The sequence below is a fragment of the Gymnoscopelus braueri genome (genome assembly GCF_963280865.1).
Source record: "Gymnoscopelus braueri genome assembly, chromosome: 22".
In the NCBI taxonomy this organism is placed as follows: domain Eukaryota; kingdom Metazoa; phylum Chordata; class Actinopteri; order Myctophiformes; family Myctophidae; genus Gymnoscopelus; species Gymnoscopelus braueri.
The window spans coordinates 11,686,822-11,700,635 of record NC_137624.1 but is presented as its reverse complement, the minus strand read 5'-3'; the positions used below and the strand labels follow the sequence as shown (position 1 = coordinate 11,700,635).

At 42.3% G+C, this 13,814-nt stretch overlaps 1 protein-coding gene across 1 annotated transcript in view; it reads left to right on the top strand.

Moving 5' to 3' along the window:
- ank1b (ankyrin 1, erythrocytic b) overlaps positions 1–13,814 on the top strand; it is a gene marked incomplete at both ends in the record, with an annotated part of 143,087 nt that overhangs the window by 58,577 nt on the left and 70,696 nt on the right. Inside the window, one exon of the mRNA XM_080420187.1 lies at positions 11,546–11,647. Coding sequence (XP_080276313.1) covers positions 11,546–11,647 — 102 coding nt within the window. The remainder of the gene's footprint in view (positions 1–11,545; positions 11,648–13,814) is intronic.

Here is a 13,814-nt window from a genome sequence, read left to right as displayed (position 1 = left end):
TTCAAGGGGGAAATGGTTTCAGTCATCCAGCAAGGCAGCACACACTGACATGGAATTAGTTTCCAGTGAGCTATACTGCTTACGATTCGTTCAGAACATGGTGGGTTAACAGGTTCAAAGGCTGGCACACGTATGTGCACACAGAAAAGAGGGGGAGCGAGGTAGGCTCCCTCTCCATAACAGAAGATTTATTCTCTAACTGTCTACTCCTGACGCACGCAAAAATGCATTGATCAACTGGGTCTGTCTCTCTTCCAAGCTCCCGTCAGCAAACACATACTGTGGGAGATAAATGCACACAGCAATCTTCTTTATACACTGCAGCTGTGGCGACACAGGCTTCATGTGGAAACGATGTACTGCACGTATCTAACCTACAATCCGATTGTGTCGCTGAACATGTGTGTGTTTGTCAAAAACTCGCCACTGCGCATGCGTATGCACCGCTGTTGCCAGATCGTGCACGAGCAACAAGCAACCAGCTTCATGAAAAAACACAAAGCTGCGCACTGCGCATGCGTCGACGCACTTTCTCTAACCAATTTACACCCACTTCACGCTTACAACACCTCGACATGACATGGCAACCCAACCAACCTCACTCTCCCAGCCTATCAGCGTCGTCGCTCAAACACGAACAGCAGCCATTGCTTAGGTCCACTGTTTCTGTAGCCTGCTTTCTCCGGACTTTTCCACTTCACAAAGCTCTATAACTTCTTCTTTGAGGCACGGAATTTACTTATAACATATCGTTTGGATAGAATTTAGTTGTTTCACTTCATATGTGTGGTCACTTAATCATGACAGAGCCTATTTAAAAATAAAAATTCAGAGAACCGGCAGGGGCGGGCCGTCACACGCATGTATCCGAATAAGGCACCCTATTTTGGGCATGGCTATCTCAAAAGAGTTGCATCACATTAGTCACGGAGGTGGTATGTTGACAGACACACACACACACACACACACACACACACACACACACACACACACACACACACACACACACACACACACACACACACACACACACACACACACACACACACACACACACAGATCTGTTGTGCTATAGTCACGGCTTTCTATTGCAAAAAAAAACGGGGAGACAGTCACACCACGCACGTCTCACAGTACAGTACAGTACAGTACAGTACAGTACAGACCATACAGTACAGTACAGTACAGTACAGTACAGTACAGTACAGACCATACAGTACAGTACAGACCGTACAGTACAGTACAGTGCAGTACAGACAGTACAGTACAGTACAGTACAGACCGTACAGTACAGACCGTACAGTACAGACCGTACAGTACAGTACAGTACAGTACAGACCGTACAGTACAGTACAGTACAGTACAGTACAGACCGTACAGTACAGTACAGTACAGACCGTACAGTACAGACCGCACAGTACAGTACAGTACATACAGTACAGTACAGCACAGTACAGACTGTACAGTACAGTACAGTACAGTACATACAGTACAGCACAGTACAGACTGTACAGTACAGTACAGTACAGACCATACAGTACCGTACAGTACAGTACAGTACAGTACAGTACAGACCGTACAGTACAGTACAGTACAGACCGTACAGTACATTACAGTACAGTACAGTACTGACCGTACAGTACAGTACAGTACACACCCAGTACTGACCGTACAGTACAGTACAGTACAGACCGTACAGTACAGTACAGTACAGTACAGACAGTACAGTACAGTACAGTACAGTACAGTACAGTACAGACCGTACAGTACAGTACAGTACAGTACACACCGTACAGTACAGTCCGTACAGTACAGTACAGTACAGTACAGTACAGTACAGACCGTACAGTACATTACAGTACAGTACAGTACAGTACAGTACACACCGTACAGTACAGTACAGTACAGACCGTACAGTACAGTACAGACCGTACAGTACAGTACAGTACAGTACAGTACAGTACAGTTTTTTTTTATTTATTTTTTTATCCCATGACTTTGTACCCCCAAACGACATTTTCTTTGGGGAGGTTAGGGGTGGGGGCGTTGGGGGGGGGGGGTACTAGAATTCTGCCCGCGTAGCGGGCAGAACTTCTAGTACAGTACATACTGCACACAAACACCTACATACAAACATACACACACACACAGTCACACACACACACACACACACACACACACACACACACACACACACACACACACACACACACACCATTGCGTGCTTAGGAGGAGAATCATTCTATACTGTATGTCAATCATGTGAAATCCAAAATTGAAGGTCACTGAATGAAAAATATCAACTGAGGCTGCAGTTTCTCTATATATAACAAAAAAATATATAAATATATATATACACACATATACAGTATAGTGCGTGCCAAAAATCCTGAAGGGGGCGTCAACAAGTGTCATTTGGTAGCGGCGGACATCTTTGAGGGGTATAAAACAGGTTGACTTAACATTGCCCCCCTCAAGTATGTCTGCAGCTACTATGCCACGCCCCCCCGTGGTGACGAGTCGTTGGCACGCACTATATAGGGATTAAGCGGTTAACAATAGAATAGAACCATGGTAGATGTTTTAGTTGTCTAGTTATCTTGCGAAATCCAAAATATTCACCCCAATTACACTGCATGGCAAAACAGGTCTCAAAGTCACAATGTTATCATACAAATGAGAACAAACAACGCAGATTCTGCCAATCTTTGAAATGACAAAATACCTTTTTCTTCCCGTCTGTTTACAATGATTTGGGAAGATACTATCTTCATTACACTGTGATTCAGTCTCGGAAGTACACATACCGGATCTTTTTCCTAATTGAAATTGTCAAATCAATACCAAGATTTCATTTTTATGTACAAAGATGGGTTGGGTTTTGTAATTTTATACATTGGAGGAATCTGCTTTGTTTGCGTTTGTTGTGTTCTAAAAGTGTGACTTAGATTGAGACCTGTTTTGCCAGCGTCGTCGCTCAAACACGAACGGCAGCCATTGCTTAGGTCCACTGTTTCTGTAGCCTGCTTTCTCCGGACTTTTCCACTTCACAAAGCTCTATAACTTCTTCTTTGAGGCACGGAATTTACTTATAACATATCGTTTGGATAGAATTTAGTTGTTTCACTTCATATGTGTGGTCACTTAATCATGACAGAGCCTATTTAAAAATAAAAATTCAGAGAACCGGCAGGGGCGGGCCGTCACACGCATGTATCCGAATAAGGCACCCTATTTTGGGCATGGCTATCTCAAAAGTCCCGTTGCATCACATTAGTCACGGAGGTGGTATGTTGACAGACACACACACACACACACACACACACACACACACACACACACACACACACACACACACACACACACACACACACACACACACACACACACACACACACAGATCTGTTGTGCTATAGTCACGGCTTTGTATTGCAAAAAAAAACGGGGAGACAGTCACACCACGCACGTCTCACAGTACAGTACAGTACAGTACAGTACAGACCATACAGTACAGTACAGTACAGACCATACAGTACAGTACAGTACAGACCGTACAGTACAGTACAGTGCAGTACAGACAGTACAGTACAGTACAGTACAGTACAGTACAGACCGTACAGTACAGTACAGACCGTACAGTACAGTACAGTACAGTACAGTACAGACCGTACAGTACAGTACAGTACAGACCGTACAGTACAGACCGTACAGTACAGACCGCACAGTACAGTACAGTACAGTACAGTACATACAGTACAGACTGTACAGTACAGTACAGTACAGTACAGTACATACAGTACAGCACAGTACAGACTGTACAGTACAGTACAGTACAGACCATACAGTACCGTACAGTACAGTACAGTACAGTACAGACCGTACAGTACAGTACAGTACAGTACAGACCGTACAGTACATTACTGTACAGTACAGTACTGACCGTACAGTACAGTACAGTACACACCCAGTACAGACCGTACAGTACAGTACAGTACAGTACAGTACAGTACAGTACAGTACAGTACAGACCGTACAGTACAGTACAGTACAGTACAGACCGTACAGTACAGTACAGTACAGTACAGTACAGTACAGTACAGACCGTACAGTACAGTACAGTACACACCGTACAGTACAGTCAGTACAGTACAGTACAGACCGTACAGTACATTACAGTACAGTACAGTACAGTACACACCGTACAGTACAGTACAGTACAGACCGTACAGTACAGTACAGACCGTACAGTACAGTACAGTACAGTACAGTACAGTTTTTTTTTTTTTTTTTTTTTTATCCCATGACTTTGTACCCCCAAACGACATTTTCTTTGGGGAGGTTAGGGGTGGGGGGGTTGGGGGGGGTACTAGAATTCTGCCCGCGTAGCGGGCAAAACTTCTAGTACAGTACATACTGCACACAAACACCTACATACAAACATACACACACACACAGTCACACACAGTCACACACACACACACACACACACACACACACACACACACACACACACACACACACACACACAACACACATACACCACACACACACACACACACACGCACCATTGCGTGCTTAGGAGGAGAATCATTCTATACTGTATGTCAATCATGTGAAATCCAAAATTGAAGGTCACTGAATGAAAAATATCAACTGAGGCTGCAGTTTCTCTATATATAACAAAAAAATATATAAATATATATATACACACATATACAGTATAGAGAGTGCCAAAAATCCTGAAGGGGGCGTCAACAAGTGTCATTTGGTAGCGGCGGACATCTTTGAGGGGTATAAAACAGGTTGACTTAACATTGCCCCCCTCAAGTATGTCTGCAGCTACTATGCCACGCCCCCCCCCCGTGGTGACGAGTCGTTGGCACGCACTATATAGGGATTAAGCGGTTAACAATAGAATAGAACCATGGTAGATGTTTTAGTTGTCTAGTTATCTTGCGAAATCCAAAATATTCACCCCAATTACACTGCATGGCAAAACAGGTCTCAAAGTCACAATGTTATCATACAAATGAGAACAAACAACGCAGATTCTGCCAATGTTTGAAATGACAAAATACCTTTTTCTTCCCGTCTGTTTACAATGATTTGGGAAGATACTATCTTCATTACACTGTGATTCAGTCTCGGAAGTACACATACCGGATCTTTTTCCTAATTGAAATTGTCAAATCAATACCAAGATTTCATTTTTATGTACAAAGATGGGTTGGGTTTTGTAATTTTATACATTGGAGGAATCTGCTTTGTTTGCGTTTGTTGTGTTCTAAAAGTGTGACTTAGATTGAGACCTGTTTTGCCATGCAATGTACATCAATGGTGAAAATATTTTGGATTGTCCCTTTTTCTTTTTTACGGAGCCCCTAATACATTTATCTCACCAATATTTGGAGTTGGTAAGGTACTGTAGCTTACAATCCAAACCTCTACCATAGTTTAATTGTCCTTTAGGGCGTGGTCCCACCGCAATTTAGTTTTACCTATGGGGCGGAATCTGCCAATGCTTTTTCAATGAGAATCTCGTGGATTGATGATGTCGCGCACACAGGGACGTGCACAGATAGACTCTAGGTGGTGCTACAGCACCTGCCCTTTTGCCCTCTTGACCAGAAGTGCCCTTTTGAAAAAGAAAAAAAAAAAACATGGTGACATCGATCAATTCTGGATTAAAAGCTTCTACTATATTAACAATTCCCCAAAATGTGCATTGCAATTTTCTTCTAAAAATCTCACACTACTAGGGCAGCCGGCGGTTCCGCAAGCCGCGCAAGGTGCCCTTTTTTTTTTACTTGAGCACCTGCCCCTCAAAATATCTGTGCACGCCACTGCGCGCACACCTTGCTCTATGCTGCTTTTCCCCCTCTGTCCAATCGGGTGAGTTGAAGGCGGACCGTACCAAGACTCAGGAAGCGACAGGGTGCTTGCGATAGAGCAACTTGTAGCTGTTGCATGGGAGGGAGGGTCCTGAAAGTGAGTGACAGGTGCGTCACTGGTCATTGGGACAGAATGCTCTGCAAGCTATGTCATAGCAGAGTATTCACAGCTGCATTTAATTAAATTATTGACCTAATTTAGTTTAGGTATGCCAAAGGACAAGCAATAGTCAATAGTATTGTCAGTGCTTGCCAACTTGTTCTGCTGCTGTATAATCCCTAAGGAAGATACGGTTGTAGCTCGCACTAATTGGCAGTGGTGTGGAAAGTACATTTACTCAAGTACTGTACTTGATTTTTTGGGGTATTTCTTTACTGGAGTATTTCCAGTTTTCAGTACTTTTACTTCTACTCCACTACATCTCAGAAGCAAATATTGTACTTTTACTCCACTACAATTCTTTGAAAACTTTAGTTACTTTTTAGACTTTGATTATTATCGCAAAACACACTAACCACTTCAGCCCTACAGTACATACATTTCGGCCATTTGAAAATGGCAGATCTACAAGCTCAATCTTGTAGATCGGCTATTTGCAAAAGATTTTCATGCATTTTAAACTTGTGAAATGGGACATTATGCACAATGACTACTTTTACTTTTGTACTTTAATACCAATACTTTTGTACTTTTACTCAAGTACATTTTTAATTCCAGACTTTCACTTGTAACAGGGAATTTCTACATTGCAGTATTGATACTTTTACTTGAGTAAAACATGCCAGTACTTTTTCCACCACTGCTAATTGGGTTAGCTGCCACTTAACATACTGCCGATTCGGTAGTTGACCAATCAGCTCTCTGTCCTTTTATCTCTCCCTCAACCAGGGTAAATACAGTCCGGGTATGTGATGAATCACATGCACAGTGTGAGGAAGAGATGGCTCAGAACGGAAGGCGTGTTGCAGCCATGACTTACCGCTCGCAGTGCTAGTTCAGCATAAGGTGGATCTTTAGCTGTGACTGATTCAGCTGCCTTCTGTTTCCTAGGGCAGTGATTTTCAAAAGTGGGGTCCGAGGACCCAGAGGGGTCCGTGAGGGGGTTTGTAGGGGGTCCCCAGCTAAATCTGTTTAATCACTTCAAACCTATTCATCGGCTATTCGGAAAATAGCAGATCTAAAAGATCTACAACGCGAGCTTGTAGATCTGCTATTTTCAAAAAATCTGGAAAAAGTTTTAAAATTGTGGAAATATTTTTGAAATATTTTAACAACACAAATCTTGTATCGGGGTCCCTGGCCCAAAATATTTTCAGATGGGGGTCCGCAGCCAAATGCATTTTCATTTGGGGGTCCTTCACTTGAAAAGGTTTGAGAACTGCCCGAGGGGTTTTATGGCAGCTGATCAATTGATATCTATCTGTTCTGAAAACTTGAGCTTTAGCCCCAGACTTCTTGGGATTAGATTAAGGAATTCACCATGTCACACATGGATGAAACTATAGGCGGCCAAACACGCCTGCTTCCAACAGTGTGGTAGAATTATCAACTGTGACAATGGATTTTGACGCTCAATTATCTTATCTGGGCACAAAGGGAAAACCTTGACGGACTGTTCAGCATAGCTGCGTGGTTAGAGTTAGTCTTTTTGGACAGATCTACTGTATATTTGCTATAATCTCTTCTGCAGATTTGAACAGACTGCCATTCCAATAAAGACTAATGTTAAGTACATTGATTCATGTTCTAATTATACTGTTCAGTAAGTAAGAAGAAATAATAATTCACCGTTGCATTGATGTTAAGCAATAGAACAAATGATCTTGGTATTTTCCATTGCCAATTCATTCAACTTCGAGGGCTGATGTGTGACTGTGTGCACAATTTTAATTGGTGCTGAACAAATTGTATGCTACAGTATATCATTTATATACTGTGTGTGTGTGTGTGTGTGTGTGTGTGTGTGTGTGTGTGTGTGTGTGTGTGCGCGCGCGTGTGCGTGTGTGTGCGTAGTGCGATGCGCACGTAGCATTAGACTCCAGCACACATTGTTTAAGAGACATTTTTCAAGTTGACAAGGCTTCGGGCTATTTTGTCCTGTATAAGAGTCTTTGCATTGGTCTGTTCTCTCTCACATGTATAACAGGTTGAGTTCAGTCTGGGATGAGTGGTCAAAGCAGACACAATGAACTACTAGTACATGGATCAGATTTCCACTCAGCCTGCCATAGTGGTAAGAGGATAGAGAGAGGCCACAGAAAATGCATTAGTGGGCCATGATAAACACATTATCACCTGAAACTGTGAATTTATGTATGAATGAAAGTGTAATCAAGCCAAACCTTTTAGCTTTGTTCCATTTCTGTTCATAATGCCGTGTAGAAATGCGGAGCTCTGTTTCAAATTTCAACCCAGATTTCGTTTCTCCACCACATCACTGACTTGGAGAAAGGCGGAGGTTGAACAAAGATGGATGGGGGTGTTCTTTCGTCCAACTGGGAGTTGGCCGAGCAGGAGATCAAAGCTGCTCTTTAGCCGAGGAGAGATAAGACCTGGTAGTGATTCGGGATCAATTCACAGCAGCGGTGTTGCTCTCCCCAAACGCTCCATCAATTGTGCAATGGGGAGGGGTTCTGCGGGGAGATGTATGCAAAAAACAAAGAAAACAAAAACAACTTGATGTGAAGTGGCAAAAAATAATAATCTGATTACTCTTTTTGAGCTCCGATAGAGTCTAATTGAGTGGGAAGTTGTCAGACACAAAGTGGGATGAGATCTTGATGCTCCTCCACCGATAGCAAATTATTTGGATCCAGTGAAGGAGGGTGGGTGGGGGTGGTGGGGGGTGTCTCAGCCAGGCATTTGTAAAGGGCATGTGTATCTCTCAGCGATTTCCGGTATTATTGAGCCACTTGAGAGTAACACCTCAAATATTTTCATATATTGCCCGTGACAGGCGTGAAGGCAGGGTCAAGACCACACTACGCTACAGTCAGTCTGCCCACGGGCTATCGCTAACATCTCTGTCTGCAAGTCACCTACACAGTGCAATCCTGAGTTCATTTAACTCATTGTTGAGTGTACACATTGGCCCTCATTTATCAACGCGGTGCAGCCCAAATAATGGACGTACGGCGAGATCACCGCACCTTTCGGCATTTATCAATATATCCTGACGTGGGCTTCATCCTACCATACGCTGAGATCTCACGTCTGGTCGAGACCAGTTGTTGACGTTGGCTGCACCCGTTTATTCCATTCTAGACCTGCGGAGCAGCATTGTCTGACTGTCTGACAGGCATCTGGACACATAATCCACTCCTAAATGTATATCTACACACTAATAATTAATCCCTGTGAAAATATAACATTTTATAAAGTAATTTAAACAAACTGCTTTAACAGTCATTCAGTTGCATTGGCTATTTTAAAATAGCAGATCTGCAAGCTCAAAAACGGGTTGCATCGCGACGCGTTGTGAGCTTGTAGATCTGCTATTTTCAAAATATACGAGCGCTTTTGCGTCGGGACTCGGGAGTCCCGCGGTCGGGACTGCCGACGATCTTTTCATGGAATATCCTACATGACTGCTTGTGCACTGCTCGGTATGGGTTAAATAAATTAATATACAAACGTATTCCATTCATGGCGATGTGATTGGTATCATAATATGTCATTCATGTAGGCTACAAGCCTAGTGACAAAGATTGTACCGCTACGGTAGGGATTACAATACATGAAAAACACAGCTGGGCGGGCGTGTGTGTGTGTGTGTGTGTGTGTGTGTGTGAGAGAGAGAGAGAGAGAGAGAGAGAGAGGGGGGGGGCGTGTGCGTGTGTGGCGAGGCAGGCGGGGGAAACTCTTTAGTCTTTCTCATTGGCTTTTGATGTCGTTGGTCGTATTCTGGTCCTTCTTCATGTCGTAAAATCGGGGCGTTTTGAGAATATTTAAGGGCGTGTTATTTAAATGACGCTAGGTTCCAGCCGTGACATTTATCAAGCCTGGGACCAAATGTAGGCTCGGATCAGCTGTGTAGGATTCGTTGATAAATGTGACTTCGACGTTGGTGTACGGCCGAATATATGGAAAAATATAAGCCGGTTTATAAGCTGCGTTGATAAATGAGGGCCACATTGTATACTGTGTATATTAGTAACAGTATATTGGCGTATCGAATTAATGCAGAGGTCGGCGCACAGATATAGACACCGTACACACCCACCCCCACACACACACACACACAGTCACACACACACACACACACACACACACACGCACACCCCACAGGAGTTATTCTAGTGTGCTCAGCCATGGATTGCTGCCAAATGTTTTATTTTTAGATTCTTGCTAAAGAACCAACGGGAATACAAGGATCTTATCTGATTTATTAATGGGTAAAATGTGTCTGAAAATAATGTCATGTTGGAGAATAAGAGAAGCCCTTAATATTTTAAATGGTTTTGGCTATTTAGTGTTAGTTATAATGCTTTTTTGTTGCTACTGTAACGTAATTTTGTACTTTGTACTTGTATTTTGAACTTACACCAGTGGTTCTAAAAAAATATATGTATTTGCCCGCACATGTCATCTGAAAATATTTTGTGCCAGGGACCCCCCAAAAAAAAACTATACAAATTTGTTCACATTATTTCAAGATTTTTTTCAAATAGCAGATCGCAACATGTGAGCTTGTAGATTTTCTATTTTCTGTGTGCAACACCTGCTCACACATATATAGAGTTAAAGTGGTTAACTGATTTTTATGCTAAATTTAATAATTTAGCTGGGGACCCCCCACTTTGAGAACCACCGCCTTACACAGTGGGAGCATTTTTTTTGTGCAATTAATTTGCCTGAAAATACATATTTTTCTAGTTGTTTGTGTCATCAGTACTTCATTCACACAACGTGAATGTTACGCGATGATGAAGCAACGTAATATTTATTTGGAACCAGGTCGATTTTTCTGAGCTTGTGCATCGCAAATAAAGGTATCAACCTGAGTATTTTGCATTTTCGTATCATTTATTTGTCATGCCCATAACTCTGGAATCGTCCAGGAGCCTGGGAGTCACCAATGCAATGTTTGTGGTTACAAACAGAATGGGCCCTATTTTCGCCTTTTTTTTTGTTGAACTTGGTTAGTTGAACTATTTAAAAATGTTTTTAAAAATAGTAAAAAACGGCAATGAAGTTTAGGGATAATGGGTAAGGCACCGGAGAAAATAGGGCCCAAAGACTAATAGCCGTAGCAACTTTAATTAGCAATACACTTACGCAGATTAGTAAAACAACACAAGACTAACTGGTGCAGCCAAAACATGCAGTCACAGTGGAAACAATTGGGATTATGTCTGACCAACCACTACAATATGTTATTATATAATAATCCCCCCACCGCCTACAGGCAAAATCGTGTAATTTCAGTTTTCCTTTCCTTTCGTTTGTCCCTTTTTTCTTTTTTTTTACCTCGTTGTATGAAGGGATTCATTTTTTATTCTGGTGAATGAGAATCATCACCAAAAAAGACAGAATTCCTGTATTTACAATTTTAAATGCTGTTGAGACATTTTGAGTTAAACTTCCCCCTCCTCTCCACTCCCTCTCATCTCCTGCTTTACCACATTTCATCCCCTCTCCTTCTCTCAACCAGGCGGATGCAGCCACCAGTTTTCTGCGAGCGGCCCGTTCAGGGAACCTGGACAAGGCTATGGACCACATCAAGAATGGAATCGACATCAACATGTCCAATCAGGTAAGATGGTCTCCCTTCTCCCTCTATAGACATTTAGATCCTGTGTGTGGTTTGACAAAATGTTGTGGTGAAAATTCTATTCATGATGATGTTGAAGTTATAAGTTCTGCATTCATAATGAGTAGTTTTAAGTACAGATGTGGGTTAATAGGCTACACTCCTGTGTGTGTGTGTGTGTGTGTGTGTGTGTGTGTGTGTGTGTGTGTGTGTGTGTGTGTGTGTGTGTGTGTGTGTGTGTGTGTGTGTGTGTGTGTGTGTGTGTGTGTGTGTGTGTGTGTGTGTGTGTGTGTGTGCTTATTGTGGCTGCAGGGAGAGCCCAAGTATGTTGTAAAATTGACTCAGTGTTAGATTGTATCAAGATAAGACAGTGTGACAAACTATGTTATAAACCTTCCAAATAAACCTTTCATTTCAGGGGTCACTGTCTTCTGATAGGCTCCGAAATCAGACATAATCATCAGGCCCGCAAATATTTGTGTGTCCTTTAACATACACAGGAGTGTAAAATAAGCAAGTTCTTTGTTTGTAAGTCAAATTAAGCCTGGTCCCGTTTTCATAGTCTTTGGTATGCCCCGACCTCCCAATCTCATGGCGGACACTCTAATAACCACAAGGCCACTGAGCTAGCATATTGTATCATAGCCAACACAAATACAACAGATCTAGGTCGATATAATAACAATAATTTTAACCCCTTGAACCCTAAGCATCCCTATTCTGGGCAAACATTCAGCGAAAATAGCTAGTTTCAGAGAAGATATTCAGTGAAAACAGGAGGGGGGCCTGGTATTGACTCCTGGGGGACTCCAGGCCAACTAAGTATAGGGTTTAAGTGGTTAATTTGTCATCTTCATGATTAGGTTTGTTTCTATTGTTGTCAGCCAGTTCCCTGTCTGATCTCTTCTATAGCAGATGAAAGTGTTTGACCCATCGCCCAGGAATTCACCAGCTAGGACACAGCACCATCCTCTACTTTGAGTAATGATAGTTGCTGTGGGTGGGAACCGGGAAGTGACATTTGGTGAATGAATGGATGGGGAATTTCTTTCCATAATGAAGTCCTGTGAGCAGGCTGGTGCCTTCAGCTGGCGTGAACACCCACTCATTCAGTCGGTTGAAATTACTATTATGACTGAGTTTACAAATCCCAGCCCAGAGTAAACAGACAGACATATAATATGAATATTAGAAAGATATTTATATGCCGTAGTGTAAATAGGGCTTGCATTTTTCAGATTGATTTGCCTCCACCAAGGAGGTCACGTTTTCAACTCGATCCATCTTTCTGTCTGTCTGTCTGTCGGATATCTTGAGCAGAGCAGTTATGAGCGGATTTGCACAAAACTTGGTGGAAATGTTGGCCCTGGGCCAAGGAAGAACTGATTACATTTTCACATGGTCAGATGGGGGCGTGGCAATGTCGCAAAAATGCACATAACCTTTTAACGGTTTAACTTGATACCATAATAATTTGAGAAACGGTTTATCATACGATACGATAATACTTTATTGTCAGTTTGCACTGAAATTTGTCTTGCGACCCAACAGCCATGTATGCAACATATAACAGTACACACATTTGACATGACACAAGAAAACAACAAAATACATTTATAAAGACATGCAAAGACAAGAGCAATGTCCACCACTCAGCCTACCCCTGGCTTATAACTCCTGATTAAGCCTCAATGTCGTCTGATGGACAAAGGACCTCTTCAGTTTGACCTTATTGTATGTAGGAACACCGTATCTCCTTCCTGAAGGCAGCAACCTATATTCTCCATACAAAGCATGGCTAGTGTTTGAAGTGATATTCCTTGCCAACCTTATCATACTGTTATTATACGTAGATGTATAGAGCCTCTGAAGTGGTTGTCCAACAATCTTTGAACAAATGTTCACTTGCTGCAGCAGTTGTGATTTTAAAGCTACAGACAGACATCCATACCAGGTGGTACTACAGTACTGCAGAACACTCATAATAACAGAAGTGAAAAACAAAAGAAGAATCTGTCTACTAGCACCAAAAGATCTCAGACGGCGAAGGAAATAGACTCTTTGTTTTGTCTTCTTACCCACTGATTCAATCTGGTCTTTCCATGACAAAAGGTGGTCTATTACTACTCCTAGGTATGTATACGAACATACCTGGTTGATCTGTTCACTA